The sequence below is a fragment of the Lutjanus erythropterus genome, chromosome 6 (assembly GCF_056507025.1).
Source record: "Lutjanus erythropterus isolate fLutEry1 chromosome 6, fLutEry1.hap2, whole genome shotgun sequence".
NCBI lineage: Eukaryota > Metazoa > Chordata > Actinopteri > Lutjaniformes > Lutjanidae > Lutjanus > Lutjanus erythropterus.
The window spans coordinates 38,191,934-38,219,223 of record NC_139322.1 but is presented as its reverse complement, the minus strand read 5'-3'; the positions used below and the strand labels follow the sequence as shown (position 1 = coordinate 38,219,223).

General features: G+C 38.6%; 1 protein-coding gene across 1 annotated transcript in view; it reads left to right on the top strand.

Annotated features, from left to right (window-relative positions):
* Positions 1 to 27,290, top strand: part of ntsr1 (neurotensin receptor 1 (high affinity)) — an 84,167-nt gene that overhangs the window by 31,682 nt on the left and 25,195 nt on the right. The window contains exon 2 of the mRNA XM_084720068.1: positions 17,191 to 17,392. Coding sequence (XP_084576194.1) covers positions 17,191 to 17,392 — 202 coding nt within the window. The remainder of the gene's footprint in view (positions 1 to 17,190; positions 17,393 to 27,290) is intronic.

Here is a 27,290-nt window from a genome sequence, read left to right as displayed (position 1 = left end):
CATCCTGTCACTGTCCTCTGGCTCTGGTGGCTCAAAAATGTCTGGACATGTCTAGAGATGCACTGATTTCAATTTTCTTGGCCGATTCTGATTTATGTTTTTTTTAAGGGTCTAACCTGCCGATTCTGATTTTCTATCTTTCTAAGAACTATAATTGACAGCATTCACAAACATTTTTCTTCCAACTTTTCTTGTAAAATTAAGTGAACTCATGTGGAAGCAGATGTAAACAAACTGGAGACTGACGCTATGCAACGGGTTGCTGCAGTAAAAATTTGCCGTGAGACAAACAGACGTAGAAGTTAAATGAGTCTGGATAAGAAAATGTTTGAAGAGACGCCTTCAGTACAGGTTGTTTATTCTTCATCCAGAACAGGAGGTGAGATTTTAACTGTCCCTCTGTGAACAGCAGTCTGCTGCTGGCTAACATTAGCCTGAAGAGCTACATGCTTTATGGCTGTTCTGCAACATCTTCAGCTGCTCTGTCTCGTTGTAGACTGTCTGTCTGACCGTGTCTGACTTTATCCTGTTCTTGGAATCTGTCAATGACACCAGCTTCATGCAAGCATGTTTCTGAGTGTGTAGCTGTTATCAGCGCTGTGTTGATATCATGGTCAGTTTGTCTGCTGCATGACGTGACCATCGTGCAGAACATGTGTGTAAGAATGACGGGCACAAAATCGGATATGTGACGCTGACTGGCCAATCACTGGTTAGGGCTGAAAACTGTCCGGTTCTGGTCTCTGGACAATCAATTGGTGGACACGTCCAGTAAAGCTGCTTGCGTCCATGTTCCTGGTCAGTTTCAGATGTTTGACACAGAGACAGCAGAGCGGACACACCCCTAGTGTTTCCAGCAGAGAAAACCTTGATTTTTTTTTCTTTATTTTGGAATCACCTGATAAATTTGATTAGCAAACTTCTTTGCTCAACAGCTGCCTATTTACACATCTAGCAGACACAGAGAAATAAGCATTCATTTGTTGCTGTTAATGTCCATCCACTGAATGCAAGTCAAATATTCATTCCTCTTAGCTCTGTTTTTGGTCACCAACTCCTGGAGGAAATATTTGGCTCTTTGGCTGCTAAATGATGTGAACTTTGTCTCTCTGCGGTTTGGAGCTGTACAGATAGTGTGCAGTGGGGTTTTTAGATGTTTCTTGCGCTAAAAACAGCTGCCTGCAGCTGCTAGAAACATGAGATGATGAGTGTTCAAAGAGTGAGCCAAAACTATAAATTTGCTTTCTGCAAAACAAAACAAGAGGCTGGAACAAAAAACAAAAACAACTTTGTATATCTGCAGAGGAAGTGCAGAGTTGATAACAGTTCTCCATGTGGCAATGTGATCTATTGTTCGTCTAAGTGTTGATTACAGCAATAGTGATGAAGACATTAACAGCACAGGGCATTTCTATAGTTAAAAGATAAACTTCTGGACAAACTATTTAATGTTGATATAGCTTGTACAGTTGTGTATAACATGTTAGTGTAGCAGGTGAGATAGAGTCTTATGAACCAGATGACATTTTTTCACAATTTATTTTTTCAGGATCCTAAGCAATATCACACAAGTGGGAGTGCTGTTGTACTGAATATTACGCTCGAGGTTGTGATGTTGTAGTGAATATTACACTCGAGGTTGTGCTGTTGTACTGAATATCAGCATGACTGTAATTTGATTTTATTGGTTTACAGTAACAATTTACAACAGATTTAGATTTTTAACAACTGTATTGAAACTGGACTGTTTCCAAACAACACAAGCATTTTACTGTACACTTTTACTTGTACATTTTGTGTAGGCTGACTCATTAGCTGTCCTTTAGTTGTCTGGATGGATCCATAAGGAATGTATTTAGCTCGCTCTTCTTAATGGACTGAATGTCCTTGTTTACATTTTTGAGACATGGCCCAAACAAACGAACTGAGACAGTTTGAATAGTTAGGACTCTGGTGCAGCTTGTTTTAGGTCTGAAAGCAAATGTAGCAACCATAGGATTTTATCAGGATTTTAAAAGCTGAACTACTAAAGTTCAGGAAGCAATTGTATGGTTGATCTGTATAAGCCATGTTAAGCAAATTATTATTATTTTGTAAGTATGGTCATGACGTAACACCTAAATACATAAGTACAGGTAATTTTTCTGATTAACAGGTTAAAAGCTGTTTAAACTGTTTTTCTTGTATCTTCGTTTGTGTACTTTAACAGATCAAACTGTCAGTGACTCCAGGAGTCAAATGGAAAGTCAATTGATATGGTGCTCTTTTGTTGAAAACAAGCTAACAGAAAATTATATAGGCGTGTTAAATTAGAACATTTGCTATTTTGCTTTGCAGTAGTTTCCTGCAATAGGAAGGCATTTACTCTAATAGATGGCAATTTGATAATACTATCTAATTTAAGGCAAAAGACATCAAAGCACTATTTCACTGGTCAGCATCCAGTTGTCCATTTCATCAGCACCCTAACCAAAAGTAATCCAGCTGGGTCATTTTTGTAAAGTCTAAAATATAACACACAGGTGCATTATCTGGAAAAAAGAAAGGTTCCTTTTTAAAGGTGCAGTGTTATTTAAACACATTTCCTTCAGAATAAAAGGGAGTTTGGTCCCATTTTTGAATCATTTCATTTTGCTAATTAATTGCCACAAAGATTAACTTGATGATTTTATTTGATTATTATCAAAAACACACAGGTACTGGGGTGCATAGAGGTTAAACAGGGTGAGCAGGACGTAGCGTGGACATCCCATCAGTGAACAACAATATATGTCATTAAAGAAGGTAATTAATTTACCCCACAACATTCATGTGAACTTTGAATATGTAAACATAATTTCCATTAACAGTGAATTAATTAAGATAAGCAAGCCTATGTAACAACCCAGCAAACAGCAAGAGTGAGCAAACCAGCAACCCTGGTGTTTCTGCATTAAATTCCATACCATCTTCTAGGGATGAAAATGATACCAAAAACTCAAAAGTTCACAGTACAAAACAAATTACTCCAAAAAATGTCCTGAACTGAATAATACATCTGATGTGTGCAGTATCTTTTATTATTATCCTCACTAGGGGATCGTGATCACTTCCATGCATGATAAACGGACCTGCGTCTTGTCTGCAGCTAATCTTGCATACTACTGGAGCGATCAGCCTAAATTTTTTTGTGCAATTTCATGACCATACGCTGAAGGACTTCTGAGATTCACAGTTTTGTAAAACCTGTTTTTTTCTTTCTTTTTTTTTTTTTTTAGAATTACTTTTATGCCTTTATGTTTTTGGCCAGATGCATTATGTTTTCAGATCATCCCATTCTTACGAATGTGACATCAGTGATGCGTGATACGCTTTGAAGGAATTTCTTCAAACTTGGCACAAATGTTCACTTGGACTCAAAGATGAACTGACTATATTTTGATGGTCAAAGGTCAAAGGTCATGGTAGCCTCATATAACACATTTTTGGCCGTAACTCAAAAATTTAAATGCTAATTATGACAAAATTACATACAAATATCTAATAGGATAAAATGATGGTCAAAGGTCAACTTCACTGTGACATCCAGGGGTCATGTAAAAGTTGGTGGAACCTCAGATCTCTGCTGGTTGCATCTGGCAGTTGTGTGGTGACATTGCAGTAGGTGCTTCACCATCTGTTGTCTGGTGTGGATCTGCACTCTACTGAGTGTATACCTTTTAATTTAAAAGTGCTTTTACTTTCCTTCTTTCCTTCCTTCTGCATGAATTGTCTTTGGCAGGAGTCATTAGCAGTCTTTCTATTTATCTGAATCAACAGTCAGACTAATGTAAATGCACCTGTTTTAGCTGAAAAGTTAATTTCACCTTTATTTTCTTTTACTATGGTTTTATTCATATTAAAAGACATGTATTGCTGCTGGGTGTGTGAGTTCAGTATCCTCCACACACTACTGGAAAAGGCCAGCTCTAACCCTGGCCTCATACCTCAACAAGTATTCACAACAAGTAGTAATGCTGCCTTATCTGTATGGACAGCTCACAGACATAAAAGCAAGTCTGTTAACACGGACCAAACATGCACCGTCTCCTGTGAGAGTTGTCAAACTGATCGAAGGTGAAAGCTGAGCGTGGGCAAGATCTAAAGAAGGTGTGAAGCACAGCGATCAAAACACGGGGCCAGGTGGAGCCTTGGCCCCCGTGAGCGCGTACGCCGGCTAACAATCGACTGAGATGTCAGCCAGACTCGAGCGGCGAAAACGAGGCAACCGCGAGGAAACACAAACAGGCGAACAGGCTGCTCCATCTCCTTCCTCCAGACTAATAAGACTGGAAGTATTCCCAACAACAAAAAAAAAGTTTAACAATGATTGAAAAATCATCAGGGCATGAAGGCTGAGGCAAGAAATGGTTGCAAACATTTAGAGGTTGTTTGCCCACATCTCAGTAATTGTTTGCACTAGTGCTGCATCATTAAGTGTCATCTCATCTCAAGAGTCATGTTGGCCGACATGCTCTGCTCCACTGTGTGCATCAGTCATCATTCAAACTGAAAGGCTCATCCTCTAATCTTTACAGCAATGCAGCAGATGCCAGCACTGTTTATGTCTGTACGTCTCTGTCTCTTTATATACGGCATTTATATACCGCATACTGGGGTTCAGGGTAAGTGTGAACCTGCAGGATGTCACCCATTGGTTTGTGGACTGTTTTGAAGACTTGAGTTTGGCAATAATGGGGGTTGCCATCTTGATTTAGCGTGCAGAGTACCGATAAGAGCATGAAGCTGGAGAGGGATGCACTGCGACTTGGCAGTGCTTGGTTTTGGCTCATCAGTTCATCAGAAAATAATGGAGATCTTTATTACAGCTCAACAGGACACTAAAATATGTTTCTGAAAGCATTTTCAGCAAGAATTAGGCAATGCATTAATATTATCTTGCTCCATATTTGAGCACAGCGTAGTTTCATCTGAGTTTTGTGTGGCTTTGTAAAAACCAGACACAAAATGGTGACTACCTGGGCACAAAGCTTCTCCTATTGCAGCTTAAGAGTACTCTAAAATATGTCTCTGAGAACATCTGAGGTGAGAAATGGGTGATGTAGTAACAGAATATTGATCTATAATTGATCAGTACTGCCTAGTTTCACAGTTTGATCTGTGTTTCAGGAGCCCTGTGTGTTGCGGTGAATTGACTCAGTGAGAATGACTTGTCAATATCAAGGTAGCCCCGCCCTAAAGCACAGGATTAATATTTTTTAAAACTGGCTTTGGGAAAGCAAATCTCTGACTCACCTGCCAGGTCAAGTGGGTCACAAATCTACTTGCCCCAAGTCAATTTTCACTTGCCCCTGTACATATTGTTGCATGAATATCAGTGAACTAATAACAACAAAGACTAAAGTTAATTTCATGTTTAATCTAGGGCTGCAACATTTATAAAAAATCTCTTGTCAGTCTGTAATCCAGACCTATTCACTTTAATATGATAATAAATGAAGAAATTTACATTTTTGAGAGCCTGAAAACAGCATAGAAATTATTTTAACCATAAGTCATCCAGCATTAGTCAAAAAAGTTAATACTTTTAATACTATTTTCTTTTACCACTTGACCAGTCAAGCAAGTAAGTTTCTAGCTTTACTTTCCCAACATGACATTTTACTTGCCCCTGGCGAGCAGGCTAGCCATGCTAAAGCATATCCTGCTTTATGGTCTATTTTATTCTTAATGGGACCATAATTTACAAAATAAACATCATACTGTATTGATGAAAATTTCAAACTTGTGACTGAGACCATAAACTCATTAGGAAAATGTTTACTGAGGCACAAATCAAGTAAGAAGTTGGATCATTTTTTCATACACTTACCTACAGTTGGACTTCTTTTTGCAACCAGTGAAGTCGCCCCCTGCTGGCTGTTAGAAAGAATGCAGGATTAAGACACTGTTACATTGGTTTCACTTTTCAGACCTGGAAGCTCTGTCTGCTGTTTAATGTGCCATCTGTAGCACATGTTGCCGTACTTAAAGGGACAGTTCGCACCAGGATCAAAAATACATATTTTTCCTCTTGCGGTCATGATTTCTGGAAAGAGACATTACTGTTATTTGGGTAAAACTCGACTGTACTCCACTGCAACCTGTACTACTTCAACACAGATGGAGCTGATCATCATTAAGTTGGGAAATGACTACAGCTGCAACAATTAATTGAACTGAATCGATTATTAAATTAATCTGCAAATATTCTGATCATCAATTAATCAAGTAATTTTTTTCATGTGAAATGTGTGTGTGTGAAAGCGCAAGCAGCTGATATGTCCTTTTATTGTGGCTGCAGTAAGCATGACTGAAGAAGGACATAAGGAGCAAGAAAGTCCAAAAGGAGGTGGGGGTGGATAGATCAAACAAGTACAGGACATTAAACCCAGGAGATCAGGGTTTGAGTCTTGTGTGGCACAAAAAGTAAACAAAGTTATTTAAAATTTTGAGTAACTTTAAATGTTGTTATGGTTGTGACGTCTATTGCGTCACTTCCATGATTTCTGGAAAGACACTGGAAACTGGGACCATTTTACAATGTAAATCATGTTTGTAATGTCACGTGAGTTATATCACTTGACTTACTCTACACCAGTAACATATGTTGTGTTGGGAGTAACTGACCTGTGTTTTGATCAACCTGTTCTGGCTTTTAGGTATGAGGATGTGTTGCATACAACCTACACTGTACATTTACTGCCAGACTGACAACTTCACTGCTCACCTTTTCCATGCTTAGGACTTCACTGTCTTCACTGTCACTCTCTGCCACCATAGACAGTAATCAGTCTGCCACTGGCCTATGTGCTTGCTAAAGTTACAACGATATGCTACTGTGACCAATCAGTGGTCTACAGTGTTTGCTAGCTTACCTTACTTAGCATCTGGACTAAATACAAAATACAGGGCGGGGGGGTTTGCTAGTTAGTTTTCTAACTGCCATGTTTCTCAGCTGAGCTGTGCTGCCTTGTCCACAAGTAGTCTGACCCCTGGTGGTGCAACCTGCACACTACAATACAGAATCTTGGGATTTCTTAATAATTCCTAAAATTTTTTGCACTTTGAGCACCACAGGCTAAGTGCTATTTAGTCCTGTTGTATTTGAAGACAGCACATATCTCAACAACTCACACCGAAACTATCTAGATGGATAAAAGAGGAAGGTAAAAGGAAAAAATATGTATTTTTTATTTGGGGATGAAGAGTCCCTTTAAATTAGTAAACTGTTAGATCTGTTTTGTTTCCATTTACTTGATTTAATGGATATTCCAGGTGAACATTCTGCTAGAAGGCAGACAGTGTCAGCGGCTCAACATGTGAGGCAGACAAGCATCAGCACTCTTGTTTGTTGCGAGCTGCTCTCTCACCCCTTCAGCAGTCAAATCACGTTCCCAGCTGCAGAGTCTCTAGTTTACACCCACACATTAAAATCTGAGCACAGCATAATATAGCTGCCGCTGTGTAGATAACACATCATTATACACATTGTGCTTTGGGGCCCGCTCACCCCAGCATTCAAAACAGCTGAATTTTGTGGCAAAATCACTTCGCCTCAACAGATTTGCCTTGATAGAAAGACTCACTCACAGAGACTAAATTAAATTTTTAAAAGTTTCAGGGCTCTAACTTAACTTTTTTCTTCACTGTCCAGAAGTGCAAACCGTCCTGATGCAGGCTGTCCCAATTATAAAGTGGCATTTTTTTTCTAAAAGGAAATTATTGAGATAATTAAAAGTGATGTGTGGCATAAATAAAATACCATGAAAAAGATTAAATCATAATTAGCAATTAGGGTTAGGAGATGCAGATGGTAAACAGCAGGTTATGAAAAAGAAACGCTGCTGATGCTGATGTAACTGAGTGTCTTGGGTTCACCAAAGGTTTGATGAGAAAACGGGCAATGGAGATGTAATGTAAGTGCAATGACCAGCAGCTGCAGCTTCTGTAAAAATGGAACAAAACTTCTGCCTTACGGCAACTCTAAGGGGACACATTACCTCGAGAACTGACAGCGTTTTAATCATGACGAGGGCTCAGTGGCCAATGGCAACCATCAGCCCAACCCTAATACACGTTTTTATTTACTCATATATTTACTCATTTAATTCATAAATCCAAAGATTTTTTGTAACATCTGTAAACTTCGTTTTAAATTATTTCATATATTCTAAAATATTTAAATTTATATTAAATATAACTTTTCTGATAATGTTGGCCCTTTAAAGTTGTGTCCCAGATTTCTGTCAACTCCATCAGATTTTTACAAAAACATGATTTAATCAGGTATAAAAAATCAAGTTTTTGATAAATACATTAAATAATATTTCTATCAGATGTGTCTAAACCATAACATGTCAACTCTGTAGCCCTTCTAAATCAAAGCTAGATGAGAATTATGGTTTTAAAATGTGTGTTTTGTCTCTTTTGTTAAGAGAACTCTGAGACACTTTAAAAAATAAAATGGCTGCTCACTATGTATATGATGTGAAATGAAAAAAATGTAACACTTTGTTGATCCTACAAGATGGAAAATCTGACAGAGTTGACGTAGAGGTTTGCCTGTTACAAGGATAGATAGATAGATAGATAGATAGATAGATAGATAGATAGATAGATAGATAGATAGATAGATAGATATTTATGCTTTACCCAACTTTGATAAGAAAAACGTTACTGCTGTGCTGTTATGATGAAGAATAAAGTGAAGGTATCTGTTGATGAGAGAAAAAACTTTTGAGAATAATGTTCAGTCCCTGCTAACTATAAAGGTTCACACCTATCAGCATAAAGAAAAAATACATTTCTCTCCCTCTTTCTGATCTCCCTTGAAGTAATGTGAACTTTTAAAATGTTAATGCAATAAAGCAGGTGCATCTCAGCTTATACAATGTAGTTCCATTTTATTTTTTTATGACTCTCTGCCGTACCTTTACTGCTGAATGCCGACTGCTGTATTACAGAAAGTAGCTTACAGTGACGTAACTGGAAAAACGGCCTCAAAGCTTAGCTGGATGCTTTTGTTGTTGATGTGCGCTTCCACCAGCACAGTCCAAAAAAGCTCCCACACTGACGCACAGTCATAATGGGGTAATGATGATGATGATGATGATGATGATGAGGATAGTGCTAATGGTCAGTCAGTGAAATCCACCAGGATACTTAAGTATAGAGCTACAAAAACTCTCTGTTACTGTCCTCATTTATTACTCACCATATTTCAGCCTCTAGGAGGTATCCTGGGCGGAAGAGAGATCCACTTCCAGGGTCAGGTTCACTGAGGAGTGATATAACCTTTTGAAATTGAATGTAGTCATAGAAGTTATACGACAACAGATGTACAGTGTTTACGGCTTGTTAGTGAGAGATTTTCTCAACACGGGAGACACAGTAATTACATAATGGAAACATATAGAGGAAACAGGACCACGTCAGGTATCATAGAAAAACAACTGAATTGACAGGTGTCTGTAGCGTAACAGCAGTTTAAAGGGACAGTTCAGCCAAAAATCAGAAATACATATTTTTCCCCTGGCCTGCAGTGCTGTTTATCTGTCTAGATAGTTTTGGTGTGAGTTGCAGGGTTTTGGAGATATCAGCTGTTGAGATGTCTGCTTTCTCTCTGATATAATGGCACTAAATGGCACTCAGTTTGTGGTGCTAAAAGAACAAAACAAAAAACAAAAACAAAAAAAAAACAGCTTCTCTTTCCAAAAATCATGATCCACTTACTCAAGATAATCCACAGACCTTGTTGTGAGCAGTTTCATGTAGGAACTACTTTCTTTCGATTAGACAGAAAGTAGTTCTGGTAGATTCTTGCCAGGCTCCAAGTTATCCGCTTGTGTCCGCACCAGAGGCAATACGAGCCTGTCAGCGTCCTCTGAGGGAGTACAGGCAGCTATGAGTGTAGTGTGCAGACAGCGAGAAGCCTCCATGGTAGTGACTCGTCTCAATGGTGGCTCCTGAAAAGGTTAGCATAGATACTGTGATGACATCAGTTATATCAGAACTTAAGAGTATTTTTTCATTGAAAGAAAAGCAAAGAATGACACTGAAGGCTTTTGTTCATGGAAAAGTTTTCCCTCTTCTTCCGGCCGACTTCGTCTTCAGTTCAGTTTCTTCAGATGGCTTCCCAGATGGTTCTGTTTAACAAACCATCTGACCTGTCAGGTTAGGTAGATTCTGCTGCAGAGAGAAAGTAGTTCCAGCAGATTCTAAAGTAGTTCTGGGAGATTCTTGCTTTTCAAGGCAGCTGCATTCATGAGATCACATGATCACATGAGAATCCATTTTGCCAGGCTATCCACTTGTGTCCACACCAGAGGTGGTTTGAGCCAATCAGCATCCTCAGAGGGACCACTGGCTGCTACGAGCATGGTTTTAGGTACACTGATAGCAAGAAGCGTCCTTGGAAGTGACTCATCTCAAACAAACAATGGCGACTCCTGAAGAGGTTAGCGTAGTTAACTGGAGAGTATTTTTTTCATTGAAAAAAAGCAAAGAACGGAACACTTTCGTCGATAAAAATGTTTTCGCTCTTCTTACAGCCGACTTTGGCTTCAGTTTAGCAAGTTGATCTGATTAGCCCATGTTAGACATGACAGATGTTTCATCCAATCACCTTCCAGAGGTTTTCTCAAAAGTGGCTGCCCTTTTCCAAACAGTTTCTATGGACGGCTTCCGAGATGGTTCTGTTTAACGTGTCAGGTTAGGTAGATTCTACTGCAGAGAAAAATTAGTTCCTATATGAATCTCTACAACACGCATCTGAAATGTCTTACGAACATGTTCTTTAGTATGCTAAGATGGTATGTGCGATGTCCAAACCCTTAGTATGAAACCAACAGTATGTGAATGTAGAAATTGCTGAAAAAGGTAGCGTACCGTTGTACGGTATTCCAGATACCTGTATTGTTTCAAATGTTAACAATATGCAGACCTAATAAACACTACCTTTGACCTGATCTTTTTATGAAAGAACCAGATATTTTCTAACACAGTTGTTCATCTTTTACTGATGAATCAGTGGGGAGAATTTCATGCACATTAATCACCAAACTGTGAGTCACCAAACACTGTCTATGGAGACTGAACAGAGCTTTTACTTCTGAGATCAGGGGTGCCCGGAATAACTTCCAACCTTACTGCTACTGCTGTGAGCTTATAATTGAGTGATTCAGATAGAAATGTCAACATTTTTATCAACATTTTATTTATAGTTTAGGCAGATTATTCTCAGTAAATCAAACTGAAGCTGTAAAAGGTGAGAAAACAGGACCGTAACATGCTCTCTCCATCACCAGTGGAAATGACACATTTTTTGTGTTGCAATTACTGTATATAATGTAATTACAATAAGGCAACTAAACCACTTTATTGAGGAGAAAATTGGCGTGATGGCTGTGAAAACAATCCATGTCTTGAAAATCCAACATTGTCTGTGTAATGCATTCGCATTAAATATTGGCATTGGACTGCAGAAAGATCCAATATGAATGTATTTCCCAGGATTCTCCAAAGCAGCCTGTAAATTGCGGATGTCCAAAATGAGCCAAGGCTCAGGCTGGAAGCCGTACAGCAGCTCTGCACGGCCACCTGCACCTCATGCATTAAGAAAATGACTGGCCCACTGATACCGTCTCCAGCAGCGTATTCCCTCACAGGACACTGCTAATCGATTTTGGATGGAGGGTTCTTTTATAAATCAAACAAGCTCCTCGGTACAGTATGTAGTCATTTTAGAATCATCTCTGGTTCCCTCTTATGTTATTTTGTTATGTTTTTTCACTAAATGCAAATGTCTAGGGAGGAGAGGAAAGGGGAAACAACTCGCCTCAACATAGATCATATATCTAACAGGATTACAACCTATTTAATATAGAGTCTCACTATTTGGACTTAAATACAAATTTTTGCATGTGCAAGGGCTACATATTACTCCTTTAAATTGGCAGCATACAGAACTAAATCCTTTATGCGCCTCACATTATGTGCTCAAAAACAGTTTGTACTTACATACATACAATTTAGAAATGCTCAAAAGTTCTGGGTTCAATTTGCTTCAGTCCTCTCTGACATATCTGATCATCATCATCTGATGGCACCGCAACCAGCTTGGAAGCAGCTGGACGCGCTTTGACCCGACTCCAGAGTTGGTCCATCTCGGCATGTTAAAACTAATCACGGAAACGCAAATGAATGCTGCGTGGTTTGACACAGTGGTGGCCAAAAGTGCAGTTGGAAAAAACCCAGTAAGATGGTGAACAAGACAGAGCTGTAATCATATTAATCTAATTTAACACTGAGGCACATGTATACCACCAGTTCATGAAAAATTTCGACAAATAATGTACTAATAAAAAAACTTTAAAAAAAATTATTAATATTAACACTCTAATTTCATTTCATTTTATGAAAATATTGTGCTATTATAATCAACTGAACTGTGATTTTTTTAATAAAATCAACTTTGATCAACTTTGTGATTTCTGTAATGAAAATGTTGGCCAATCAAAGTTGTGTCCCAGATTTCCATCAACTTTGTCAGGTTTTTACAAAAACATGATTTAATCAGGCAAAAAAAATGGTTAGCTATACCCTAAGGACCCGTGTCTCACTTCCTGGTTTAAAAAAGGCGGGAATACTGCTTAAGCACTGGTAAACTTTCTAAATTTTGACAAATTAATTAAATAATATTTCTATCAGATGTGTCTCAACCATAACATGTCAACTCTGTAGTCCTTCTAAATCAAAGCTAAATCAAAAATAAATAAGAATTATGGTTTAAAGATGTGTATTTTGATTAGCATTAAGAGAACTCTGAAACACTTTAAAAAATAAAATGGCTGCTAACAACGACTGTTGTGAAATGAAAAAAAGTTAAATTTTGACATAAAACATTCAAACGCTAGGAGGCTGGCCTGTTACAAGGTTTAATAGCCAAGATATTGATCTTTTAAAATTAATGTTTTTAAATGAATTATTTTCCCCCCTTAATAATTGAAAACTAAAAACTAAAACCCCCTCAAAATAAAGTTTTGTCCTAATTCTCAAAAATGAGTTAAATGTAAAAAAAGCCAAATTAATTAGAATTAGAGAAAATTAAATAAAAATTGGTCACAAAAAACAAGAACAGATACAAGTATGTACACCCCAAGCACACACACACACCCACATATCTCACTGTATACACTTCATGCTCACATTCCCAGCAAGCTATACTCAGCTACACCTCAATAACTGTGGCAACAAACAGCAAAATGGGATTTTTATCCTTTAAACTTAAGTTTCAAAAGAAAAACACAGCATTTCATTTATTAGAATATGCTGATGTCCTTATCAGAGTTGAAAGGCACCAGAAAATAGACTCACCACCCACTTTCAGTCAGAAAAGATAAGTGGGACACCAGTCATAAATCTCCGGTGACAAGTAGGTAAATTAGGAAAAAAGGGTTCTGAACACTTGATAAGAGATATTTATGGTAAACAGCTGAAACCTTGCAGCAGTCAGTGAATGGGGCATCAAAGTCCTACAACATATTTATTTTAAGAGGTTTTACACCTAGGTTTTCCTTCTGTGTGCATCTACACACCAAAATAAGACATTTTAAACATAGTTATTTTCTCTATGTGTCACCCTTTCCCCTACAATCATTATTGCCTAATGTCTCAATTTCCTTGCACTTCAGTCCCAATTATCCACATTAACTCTGCCAGGTTTTTGGCTCCTTTTCAGATCTTTTTCTTTCCACCTAAGCGGGAGTTTGGTCTCACTCTGAAGCCGGGGTTTGCCTTCCTGCTTTTCTTTGTGCTCTCCTTTTCAACTTTAATCAGTCATCAATGTCTAGGAGGCAGGGGACCCTCAGAAGTCAGCCAGTGTGTTCATTAATGCCATTAACATTTTTCATCTGTGATTATCCACTAGAAAAAACAACAGGGCTGCATCTGCAGGAGGGTCTGTGAGAGTGTGTGGCGGAGTGGGAGCGCTTTGGGGAAGAACAGATGCAAAATTACAGTTACATCGATTAAGCAAACATGCGCACAAATTAACAGGTCACACACTCACGCACGTTTTCTGTCTTCGCCAGCCTCTCAGACATTCTCCACTCAGTAGCTCTGGTAAGAAGTCGGCTGCCATAACTGATGTCTAGCAGCACCTCCTCGCTCTTTCTTCTTTCCGCCCTTCCCTCTCATTAATCTTCACGGCTCACTTTCTTCTCCCTCTGTTATGTTCTATCAGCGGCGAGGCAGCACAGTGTGAAGAAAATGATTTGCGCAAAACTCTCCATTCTGAATTTGATCAGAGCAGGCATTCAAAATGTAAGAATGTAATTTCACAGTTGTTTTTGAGTGTTTCTGGACAGGAGTTTTAAATTGTATAAAAAATGACTGGGAAGTCGATATGTTTTCATCATTCATTTGTCGGAGGAAACACAGCAAGAGCGGAAAACCATTGATTCATATGTCTGCTGGATTAATTTAATGAAAGGAGGACTGTGGTAAATTAGATGCAAAAAGGTTTTGAAAAGCACAAAAAGTGGTTCACTCAATTTGTTTCATTGCAGCCTTATTTTTCTCCTATATGTGTTTGTGATTCACCTGACTGTCACCCAGGTCACCCTCATGTCTTGTTTCCTCATGTCCTACACTCTTAGAAATGAGGGTTCCAAAAGGGTTCTTCCTGAGAGGCTAAGGTTCTACCCAGAACCATGACTTCTGAAGAATCCTTTTTTTGAACAAGGGTTTGTGCACAGGTTCTTTGTTAATGATGCTTTTCATTGCTGTACCATTACGGTACAAAGAACCCTTGGCAAGGATTTCAACAATCCTTGAACAGCTCTTTCTCACAAAAAGAGTTCTGGGATGGCTGAAATCCTTGAAGAACTTGTCATGGGTTCTTTATACCATAATAAAAAAGGATTATAGATAAAACCCTTCAAATTTAAAACTGTTCTTACTAAAAAACCCTGGATGGATTCTAGATAAAACCCTTGGAGTATTTAAAGGTTCTTTGTTAAACCCCCTGTGTGTGTTCCAGATAAAACCCTTAGAATATAAAAAGGTTTTTGGTAGAACCTTCTGGGTGGGTATGAAAAGGTTCTGTATAGAACTGCCTGGGTGGGTTGTATGTAAAACCCTTGGAACATGAACATGTTCTGTGCAGGAAACCTTGGTTGGGCTGTAGATAAAATCCTAGATAGAACCCTTATGTGGGTTCTAGATAAAACCCCCTTCAAATATAAGAAAAATGCTTGGTAGAACCTCCTGGGGGGGTTCAAGATAAAACCCTGAAAAGGTTCTGCAGAGAACCCCCAGAGAGGGTTTTTGGTGGAACCATTACACCATAGAAGGGGGTAGGGGATTCTGAGTGAAACCTTTAACAGATGGTTCGAGGTTGTTGCTTTGTTGTTTGGATAAAAGTGTCTGCTAAATTAAATTGTAAATTCTACCCTACATAAAGGGTTCTACATAGAACTCTCTGAGTGGGTTCTAGATAAAACCCTTGTAATATAAAAGCATTTTCAGTATAAATCCTTAAGTGGGTTCTAGATAAAACCCTTGGAGTATATAAAGGTTGTCTGTAAAACTCAAGGTATAATCAGGTTCTACCAGGAATCAAAAATGGTTTTCCTATGAGGACAAACGAGAGAACGTTTCATGGTTCTAGTAAGCACATTTATTCCTACCTGTTTTGTTTCCTCCACCACTTGTTCTATAGTCTGTCTGTAATCCCTCTCTCTCACCAGGTGTCTGTTTGACATTCTCTAATGGATTTTCCATGTCTTGACACTCTGGTTGCTTTCAAGTAATAATCCTCATTATTTGCATATAAATACTTTTTGAATATCCATTCCTACTAATTTCATTAACAACCTGCGGCGAGACAGACAAAGTTTGAGAGTGATGAAATGCAACACAGTTTGTAGTTTGATGTCTATAGAATCAAAGACAGGACATCATCACCAAGTGGACACTTTAACAAAATCGGAAGTAATTTCCTGCAAGAGTTCCTAAGATATTGCCTTCATGATATGAATTTTGGCCACCAAAGTTCACCTGAAAACAGAAGGGCTTTTGGCCATAGCCAAGGGTTGGATGATGTCTACCAAACTGGCATATGACAATGTCCACAGGTACCCATGGTACCCATCAACTGAATATCAGTGATATAGGGGAGGTGAGGTGCCTGCACAGAACCCAGAGGATACAAGACCCACCTCAGCCACAGCCTGTTCACCCTGCTGCTATCAGGCAAGAGATACACAAGTATCCACTGCTGTACCACCAGACTGAAGAACAGCTGTCTTCAGCCTGTGAGACCACTCAGTTCATCATCAACACTCCACCATATAAATTAGTTTGTTCTTTAAATTTTTCTCTTTTGCCAATCCCAGTCAATCAAATAGGTAATATCAAAATCTTATCAGAACCTTGTAAAATGATAAATAAAATCACCTTGTATCCACCAAACCCAGACTCGTCCATCAACCTGCCAGATGGTGAAGAGTGATTCATCACTCCAAAATACATTTCACTGCTAAAGAGTCCAGTTGCAGTCTTCTTTACACCCCTCTAGACAACACTTGGCATTGCACATAGTGATGTGAGGCTTGCATGCAGCTGCTTGGCCATAGAAACCCATTTTCACAAGGCTCCTGACAGTTCGTGCACTGATGTTGCATCCAGAGGCAGTTTGGAACTCAGTAGTGAGTGATGCAACTGACTCTGTGAGTTTGCGAGGTCTACTATTATGTGGGTGAGCTGTCGTTGCTCCACGACAGTTACACTTCACAATAATAGCACTAAATTTGACTGGGGGACATCTAGTAGGGCATAAATGTGTTGCAGACAGGACAGTGCAAAGGAGTGTATTCTGACTTTTGGGCGTATTTTGTCTAAGCATCTAAAGAGCAGTTTGCTGTGACTTCTCTTTTCCTTTACTATAACAGATCTTTTGTAGCGTTTGGAGGTAAAACTAAATGGTGAATGAATAAATTAATTAATGGACAACCCACTCTACCTTCTAAGCCATAGTCGCCCCAAAACTACCCAGTATTTCGCCCAGTTCCCCAGGTTAAGAACAGTTGAACTGAATATGATACTTTCTACCAATGCATCAGGTCTAAAATCTAAGTGTTTACATTTGTCTGTTTCCTTCCTGAACAGGTAAATGCATTTCTGTCCTTTGTGGTACCCATGGTGGCCATATCTGCACTGAACGGGGTCATAGCCAATCAGCTCCTGCGAATGTTCCGTGAGGCAGAGCAGGATAACCGAGTCTGCATCATTGGAGGAAATCCCACCATTCTGAATGTCACCGTGGAGCCCAACCGTGCTCAGTCGCTTCGCCATGGTGTTCTTGTTCTCCGTAAGTGAACATCGTCCTACTTCACACACATAAATACACATACATGGAAAAAAAGGGCAAATTTTTTAGGGCATTCCTCTAAAGAACTTTGCTTTGTTACCTGACATAGCCTCATCATATCCTACAAGTATAGAGGATAACTTTATTAACCAGTTTGTCAGGTCATCTACAGCATGTTCACTGCTCGCTGTTCGTGACCAGGACCATTATTTACTCGTAACTTCAGACGTTAACAGGCCTTTATCTGAAGCAGGCTTGTACTAGAAGCAGGCCTTTATTTCTAATTCCTTCTGCTTAATAAGTATAATGGTTCATATTTTTGTACAAAGCATAATTTTGATCTGCTCCTGGTTTCCATGTTAAAGGCAAACTTAATACTTTCCATGTCCTTTTCAAATTAAAAGCCTTCTTGCATGTCAGTGGAAGTAAATCTGTAATTTCTTGACTAGGCTTTTATTGTGAATTTTTTAGGAGTATGTTGTGGAAAACTCACTGTCTTGCAAGGTTCCCATATGGTACTTCAAATGTGGCTACACCATCCTGTGGCACTTATATGTTACTATAAAATACCGTTTGGTTGGGAGATTAGCACACATCCACCCACAGTGTCTAAAATCAGACAATGACCCTTTAGATGAGTAATCCGGAACTACAAGGTGTCAAGTTAAAGTTTTGAAATATACATCATGCTTTGGTAACATGCACATAATATGACAGCCACCAAGGGTTTATCGACCCTTGTTTTTTTTTTTCCCCTGGCCTTTATTTGAGACCAGGCTTTTATTTGACTGCTAGATTTTATTTGAGCAAATATGTTACCTGAAACAAGTGTTCTGTTCAGGTGAGAGTAATGTCATAATTTGTCTGCAGCCCAGCTTGCACCAGAAAAGTTTCACAATAAAGTTCATGTGACCATCAGCGTAAAATAGGTGGGGCTAGAGGCCTGGTAACTAGTGACTACTCACAAGGCTGGTTGCTGGTAGGAAAAAAAAGTATTAAAGTCTATGTAAAGGACAGAGCAGGCTTTCTTTCTAAACACATTACAAATGTTAGAAAATAGCTGTTGAAAACATATGAAAAGACTAAAAAGACTGACTATTTAATACTGAATTGTGGAGTTAAACTGTTGTTCACGATTTCACATTCAGGATTTTTTGGGTGGCCCTGAAACATGGCTTGGTGACATGCTAGGAAATTTCATAATATCAGTTAGATGTTTGAGTTTATTATATGTGTGACACTATGAACACATAATATTCAATATGTTTTAAATTATGAATATACAAATATGCATGTTTCCATGTGTCTTTTCGACTGAAAGAGTCTATGTATTTTTTGGTTCTGTCATCTCCTGTTTAATCAAGGGACATGTGTGATATTTCTGGCATTTCATTCAGTAATAAAACACATTAAGTCTTTCTGTAATGATTCCCATTTCATTGTTCTGACCTATGTCATCATGTCACAGATTAGATTTAGACCTTAATTGGATTAAAGTGAATGTAGTGACCAGATGGGTCACTGGGCAATTTTAATACCGTAAAGAGGATTTTGAAATGATTTCTTACCCTACTCTTGACCGTGATTGCCTTTTTTGTCACACAGATATCATGTACAGACTCTAATCTTCACTGTAATGTGCCTCACATTCTGTACTCATCAATTATGGACGCTGACTGTGACATTGACCAGAGTGGGGCTCAGTTTAATTCTGCCATTGTCTCTCTCCCTCCCCTTCTTTAACTTAATTAGACCTGCCCTTTACATGTGTGTGCGTGTGTCATAATGCTTTCAGGTTGAATGGATCCTAATTCAAAAACCAATTTGTCATAATTAGCCTCGCATTTTCCAGCTGTTTCATAATTTGGCAATTCAGCATTAGTGTTTATTAATCAGTCTCCTCCACAATATAACCACAGACCTAGCCAACACAAATAGGACAGTTCACCCCAAAATCAAAAATGCATATTTTTTTGGTGTTAGTTGCAGAGTTCTGTAGATTATTGGTATAGAGATGCCTGCCTTCTCTCCAGTATAATGGGACAAAATGGCACTTGGTTTGTGGTGCTCAAAGCATAAAAAAAAAAAAAAAAATACAATACCAAAATTCAAGATAATTCAACTTTCTTTCAGCAGTAAAATCCACCAGTACTACTTTCTATTAGAAGTTCTAATTGGGATAAGTTTTCGTTTCCCCACAAAGCATTGGGGTCATTTAAACACCAGCTGTGTGCTGTGAGGAAGTCTGTTCATTAAGGAATTACTGATTTTCTTCCAGTATATGAACACATGGCAACCTTTGCATGCCAAAAATGTCTTCCTCTTCTTCTTGAAGGTTTACATTACTCTGGATAAAGTCCAGAGGCAAAGCATTACTCATACAGGCCCCCCATACACACAAATCCGTCAGGGCTGAGACTCATGTTTTGCTGAATCTGGGCCCTTTAAAATAGTTTATATGGGTGTGGGTATCTCTTGTCTGAGATGGAGTTAGTGGTTAGAGGATGAAGACTGTTAAACCAAACAACTGAACAACATATTTGACATGTAATGGCATTAACAGGTTTTTAAAGTCAGACTGTATGATTGATTTTTCTTCCTGCATCAGCTAGAGGAGTGGTACTGAGGTGGTGAATTAGCCAGTATGGGTTAAAACAGAGGGTGTATCAGCTTAAATGTCAAAGTGCATCATTTGTTAAGTGCACCCAATCTGTCCTCATCCCAACCCGTCACATACCCACCATTTGTCATCACCTCTCAGCCTGTGATACTGAAGCACAAAACATGATTCATGTTGTGAATTGCTTGCAGCTGCACACAAAACATTGTATTTTTGCCTTGAATTGCAGAGCTGACTTTATAACTTCACCATCCTGGGACAAAATATATATATAAAAAAGAACAAATTTTAGTTTAGGCACCGATAGTGCTTTAAAGCTGCAGTAGGTAGAGAACCTAAAAACAGTTTATTGTTGAGTCTCATCTGAGTTAGGTTTCATTTTCTCCATCCTGAGCCCCTCCCACCAGTCGAGCAGCACATGCTTAATGTGTGCACGCAACACTTTATTGAGGCAATCTTGAGCGAGGACAAACCGACAGACATCAGATGTGTGTAATTGTACATTTCAAAACAGAAGTTTTAAAAAAAAACAAATGCTGAGCTCTCCTCTGGCCGGTCCGCAGGTCCACAATTTCTTTGTAGGTCGCTGCTGCAGAGGGTTGAGAAGCAGGAGTGAAAATAAATCCACTTTTTGATCCCAAAAGTTTGAAGCATACACTCTGATCTCCCCTCATGCCATTAAATGAGTCGGCATCAGAGCGACTCCGGTGTTTCTTCCTCCAGAAGTTCCAGTCTGCCATCGACCCTCTCCTGCAGAGCTCCCTGACTCTGAGTAGTTGTCTGTCGGCTCTGTGTCTCAGTGCTGCCCAGTCCACTTGGCACTCACAAAGCCCTGTGAGAGACGTGAATGAACACAACTGAAGGGGATGTTAAAGACAAAGTCCTGGCCTGAGCGTCTTACTCATCAGCTGAACTCTTTTTAAGATTCTCTGATTGATAATTCCATTTTATAGGAACTCTTCAAGCCAGAGTTTCCACCATTGATTCAGGTGCATGTGCAGCTGCACTAATAGAGCAGCCAATAGAAATGCCCGGTCTCTAGATGACCTGCCAAGTCTACTGTCACAGGCCAAAGTCCCTAAATGCTAAAAACAGAGCCAAGAGGAGATGCAAAAGTCTAGTTCTGTCTGAGACCACTTGATTTACATTATGCTGAAAGGTTCTTATGGAATTATTTCTCCGTAATACCAAAACAATGTTAGTTACCCAAGCTTTAAATGTATTGTTTTAGCACAGGTATTGGAAAAAACCCAAATGATACTCAACCCTGAAGGGGTACATTCAGAATTCAGTACAAACCACAGCAACCATAACATCTGAAACATTACACAGCCAATTAAATAGAAGGGTAAGCAAGGTACAAGTCAGTATCAGCTTTCCACGTTGTTGATCACGCCAGATTCACTGTGTAGGGTCATGAGAAAAACAAACAAGCACACATGGACATGGACACCAACGTGACACTTACTGCCAGTCACTGCAAGAGTGTGTTCCTATTTCCAGTAACAGATCTTATTATTTTCCAGATAATTTCACTACCAACAACACCACAATCCACTGAGATGACATTTACTTAATGATATATCACGCACATCACAACAATGAAAAAAATGAGATGGGAAAATTCAAGATATCAAGGTTGTGAGCCAACCAGCAGAGAGGATAATTAGGTCTGATTGATGATCATGTTGATGTTTAACTTTAATGCAGTGTTACTCACTGGAGGCATAACAAATGTATTGATTCCTCCTCATGAAACAATTGCAGAGCAAATTCTTGTAAATGATTTCATATTTTGCATTATTTACAGCCAGGCTTGATAGCAGTCTTCTTCTTTTTTGACTTCAATTCCACAAGTAAACCTACTTGTGGTCAGAAACTCATAATTTTCATGCATCTTGACAGTAAGTTGAAGCAATTAAAAAACAACAAAGTTTCATGTAACACAATTTAACAGTTAATTACACAAAAGTTAGCTGCTAGATCGGTGTTTTTTAAATAAATGTTTTCTGGTTAGATTATTTCAAGTGGGAACTGTTATTGTAACTACATTTCCATCTTTGTTTCTTATTTCATAATTTTCTTGCTGGATAATATCAATTTGGACATGTTGTGTTCAGTTTTTCCTCAGGCACTGGCTGTCCACTTTGTTTCATAAGAGCTGAGGATATGAAGAGAGCTTAAAAGTTCAATAAATAACAATGAATGTGTGTTCTGAGTTTGTCAAACGTGTTTTTCTCCGTCTTTCCCCTCCGGTGTTTTTCAAAAAAGTTGCCAGCCAGCACCAGCATTTTTGACTAAAATTCACCTATTTTTAAACAGAATATTCAGCTCTATGAGTATGTTAACATGGAATACATCAAAAGAAAGAACAGACACAAAAAACATTTTCTTCTAGCTTCATTCAATCTTTTATATAAGCACTTGAATGTTGATTGGTTGCATAAAAATTTAACCACTTTTCAGCCAAAAAAATCAAGAAATTTTTGTGAAAGACACATTTAAGCAAAATGTCAACTTCACACTTTTAATTTTGCTTTTCATATTATGTGTGTGAGATCACTGTCACCAGTGTGTCTAACGTTTTCTGTGTGTGTGAGACACACAGACTTTAGAGACTTTAGTGCTCTCTATCCAAGGAGCTTTATCCTGTGTGCCCCTGTTGAGTGCATTGGACCTTTCATTCAAGAAGAATAAATAAATAAATAAACAAACAGCTCTTTGTTGCCACCCTCTTAGGTATGAAATTGTAGCTTGACATATGATGGTATTTTACATAACAACTCTGGTTCACAAAAGTTTATATTAAAGCAGAGCTAAAACTAAGCTAGCAGTAATGATAGTTCACCTGCTAACTGCAATGTAAACTCACTCCCGTTTGTTTGTTGACAGCATTACTAACCTCACATGAAGTCTATAGCCGCTTCTGAAACCCCCAGAACACCATCTTTAGTTTTATTAGTTCGTTCATTTTGCAGACAAACCGTCATGAAGTTAAAATTAATCAGCTGAAGTTTTAACCAACTAAAGTTAAGTGAGCGTTTCAATATGTAAAGTTAGCTTTTTCAGAACTTTTGTTAAAGCAAGAGTTTGGTTAATGGGGGTGTGAATAAAGACTGGTTACAGTTGAGAACGGGACTGCGAAAAACTTTGAACTGTTAATACTGCAGACAGTTGATACTGTCAGTAACATTTCATAGAGGCTAAATAACAACAATGTAAGGCCACTGTTTCAAAATCAAAGAATACATTTATCAATCAGAGCAAAAAATAGGAAACCAAATCAGCGGGAGGACACAGTCAATGCTTTTCTGCTTCTCATAAACACACCCGTCATGAATCAGAGCCTTCACACATGGTGTAGTAAACTTGGTTTTTAACTACAGTGAAATAAACAGATTTCTTGTGCTTCTGAAGACTTTTAAGGCTTTTACAGAGCCTGGTATCAGGTATCAACATTATCATGTGAGCTTTGTGAATGTAAACTAATGCAAAGTGTTCTTGGATCAAAACTAATTCATAGAGATATTTGTTTTTACATGGGGGACTTTACATAAAGTATGATAGGCTTGTAGAAACAGCTGTTTTGCAGTTTGCATCTCTCTGCATCTGCATCTCTGACTGTCCCTTCACGTCCCTGTGGTTTCCCTTCTGTCTGTGGATTTTTAGAACCATGGGAAAATGGAATCAGGGCAAAAAGTTCTATTTGCAATGACGAAAACAAGCCAGAACCAAAGTCATGTTCCGTCTGTTTTTCTATCTACTGATCTTCTCTGCTTTGTTTCAGAACAATAAACAACACGATTGCCCCGGTCGTACTCACAACAAACAGCGCACACAGTGCTGTTTATTAATTAGTGAAGATAAATGTTCAGACATTATCATATAATGAGCCAATAAACACACAAGATTGACATATTTTTACCTTTATTATTTATTTCAGGAACATCATGGTTTAGAGCTAAGTAGGCTTTTAGGAGAGCTCATGTGCTTTTTGGGGGCTCTGTAAAATCATCATTTTACAGAAACATCTGCAAAATGGGCTTAAATTCCAGGAATGCCACGTGGGGTTCAATGTTAATGTTTTTTCCCACTTGACCAATTGGGAAATTTGTTCAGAAATCTACTTGCCCAAAAACAGTTTTTACTTGCCCTTGCACAAATTGTTTTATTTTTCAGTGGTTGTCAAATAACAATGACTAAAGTTAATGTTCATGTTCAATCTGGGGCTGCAACGTCCACAAATTGCTAGAAAATAGTGAAAAATGTCCATAGCAGTTTTTCAAAGGTGATGTCTTTAAATGTCTTGTTTTGTCAACCTAAAATCCAAAGATATTCAGTTTAATGTGATAATAAACAAAGAAAAGTGGAACATCTTCGTAGTTGAGAGGCTGAAAAGAGCACTTTTGCTTTTCTTTGCATGAAAAAAATGATTAATCAATTATCAAAATAGTTTCATTCTTTTTTCTTTTTTTTGTTGCTCCACAGGCAGGCTTAACTTTTTTTTTATTTGACTAAGAAAACACATGAGTTCTGACTCAGAGGTAATAAAACAGCTATGTTGATGTTGAAAACATGTGGCCTACTTTTTTTTTACCACACAGAAAAATAATCAGGAATCGATACAAGAATTAATTAAGCTAAAAGTCTATTAATTTCCATCCCTATTGGCTTGTTGGGACAACTTCCATTATTTCCATTTTTATTTCCTCCAGAGGTCGCTGTAGAGCACCAGCATCTCAGACTAAAACAATTGCACACTTCCTTCTCCAATAAAAAAAAAAAAAATCTCCACGCTGCTCACAAAACATTACCTATGTCTCACTTAAAATGTTTAGTTTAGTGACAAGGAAGACTGTAACCAGGCGGTCGCAATTTTGTCTCTTGTGTCAGGAAGGGAACCCCAGACCAGTGAAAGATCTTGCAAGAGTGACCAAACTCTTTAATCGTTAATCCAAACTATGATCTGTCTTGCCCTCACCATAACTGAGTCATTTTTGTCCCTAAACCTACTCAAATCTTAAACAAAGCATTATCACATTAGAAGACATAATTAGTTTGTAAAATCTGCAAATCTTGCGAGGGCTGAACAAATCTTGGGTTTCCTTCTAGACATGACTGTTTCTAACGGAGATTCATGAAACTCAGATAAAAATGTGAGACTGAACAATGTTGATCACAAATGGTTCAATATTCTGTTACTGCATCACCTATTTCCTAAAATGTTTTCAGAAAAACCTGTTTCATACTGTTTCTAAATAATATGTTAAAGTTACTCACCAGGCCGCCATGTTGAAAACAGATACAGGGAAGAGCAAGAGGGGATTGCACGCACAAACAGGAAGTGTGACATTCTGTGCTCAGGAAGTTATTACTCCATCTTTACATTGCAAACAGTTGTTTGCTGACGTGTAACAAGGCTAACTGTCGTATTTAGCACCTTTAAATACTGATAAATTATATTTCTAAGCCCCAGCAACTTAAAATCATTGTGTATGCAGAAAGTGTATATGTTGGTATGTTAAAGGATTCTCTTGGTGTTCAGACAGAATCGTGCACAGTCACGTGGTTTCCCTGTGAGACTGTGGGAAATATCACTTCAAATTGTAGGCTTGAAAGCTGAGTGCTAGTGTAGGTCACATGGTGATATTCTGTGACTGTCCAGTCGGATATAATTTTGAATTTGTGTTTTGGAGCAAATATAAACATTTTAGAGGTGAATTTAAAGTGATGTCAGGTGTCACTCATTACTAGCCACATACTCAAAGAGCTGTGACAGCGGCGGGCAGGTTGCCATGGTTTCAGAGGTACTGTTTTTGATAAATGGCTGTGTTTGTGTGTGTGCGATGGCCGGCTTACCAATTGGGGCTGACTGAAAGTGACAAATAGCGATGGGCAGAAGGCTGAGGACGGAGCTGCCACGCTGGAATGGACTGGTGACAAATGAGATCCCTGTCTGCTCCTGACTTATTGATAGACTAGATGGGTGTAGTGCAAACACACACACACACACACACACACACACAGATGGAACCTACGCTGGCTCTGTCGTCTGTCATGGTTTTTGCTGCTTGAGTGTTTAAGCATTCCTGCACTGTTACGTACCTGTTGATGTTCAAGGAAAGAGACACATGGACAATTGCCCTTTTAAGATGTTTGACATTTCAGCGAACAATGTACATTCACCACGGAATGGAAAACAATCAATGCTAAGTGTAAGCAACGGTGTGGGCTGAGAGTGTTCCTTGACTGCACCCTGCAGAATATCCAAGCTGTACTTCACCACCTGTGGAGCCACGCTAGATAAGGATGAGATGTTTGTCAGAGCCTGATGTAACCTCCCCTGACAGCCAGACAAATTGGCACTTGGGTATCTGTTAGATCTCTGCTGTGTAGCTGCCTTATCATGCAGTGATAAGTGTCCCTCTCCAAGCTGCACCGGATGAGTTTCCTGCAACGTCTAAGATTGGACCAGGCCCCAGAATAGCAACATATAGCAAGTGTGCTAAAATGTTATTCTTGCGGGGGTTTCTTAGACATGTCCAGCCATGACAGGACCACAGAAACATACATTTTGACTGTTGTTTTCTGCAGACTAAAAAAAGAGTCCATGAAAAGTTGCAGCCATAAACATGATGGATTGTCTTTCAGTGTTGTGCATTCATTGAATGTGTTCATTGTTCTGGTGAATGGATCAGTTTGCAAGTAATGGACATGAGCGTTGTTTGATCCTGAAAGAGATAACAGATGCACAAATATTGACAGAAGTGTCGACCTGATGTGAAACTTCTTTGATCACAAAGCCTCTTGTGTTTCTATAATTCTGTGGTTTATCAGTGAAGGGTATGAACTGCACTGCAGGCTGGAGTCTGTTAACTCTCATCTCCAAATGTCTGTATCTATGGAAACCCATTTCAATTATTTTGTAAGGCATTATAATATCTCAAATTATTTAGAAACTTTCTGAGTTGTCTGACTTTAATGCTAAGCCATTCTAATTAGGTCATTATTTGATGCCCCGATCGACCAGCCAGAGAGCCGGAACCAGGTTTTCAGCGTGACTGACCCTGACTGGTGAAATCCCACGAGATTCCATGAGACCTAGCAAGATTGTGTTCCCTCTAGTACATGATCTTAATGTAATTAGGCTTGGCTGTAACCTGGAGGACTTCTGGAGAAAATGTGAAATAGCATTTAATGAATATTTAATAGTCAGAGTTTTATTATGAACATCCAATTTAATTTTACAAGAAAAGTTGCAAAAGACTGAAAATCGAA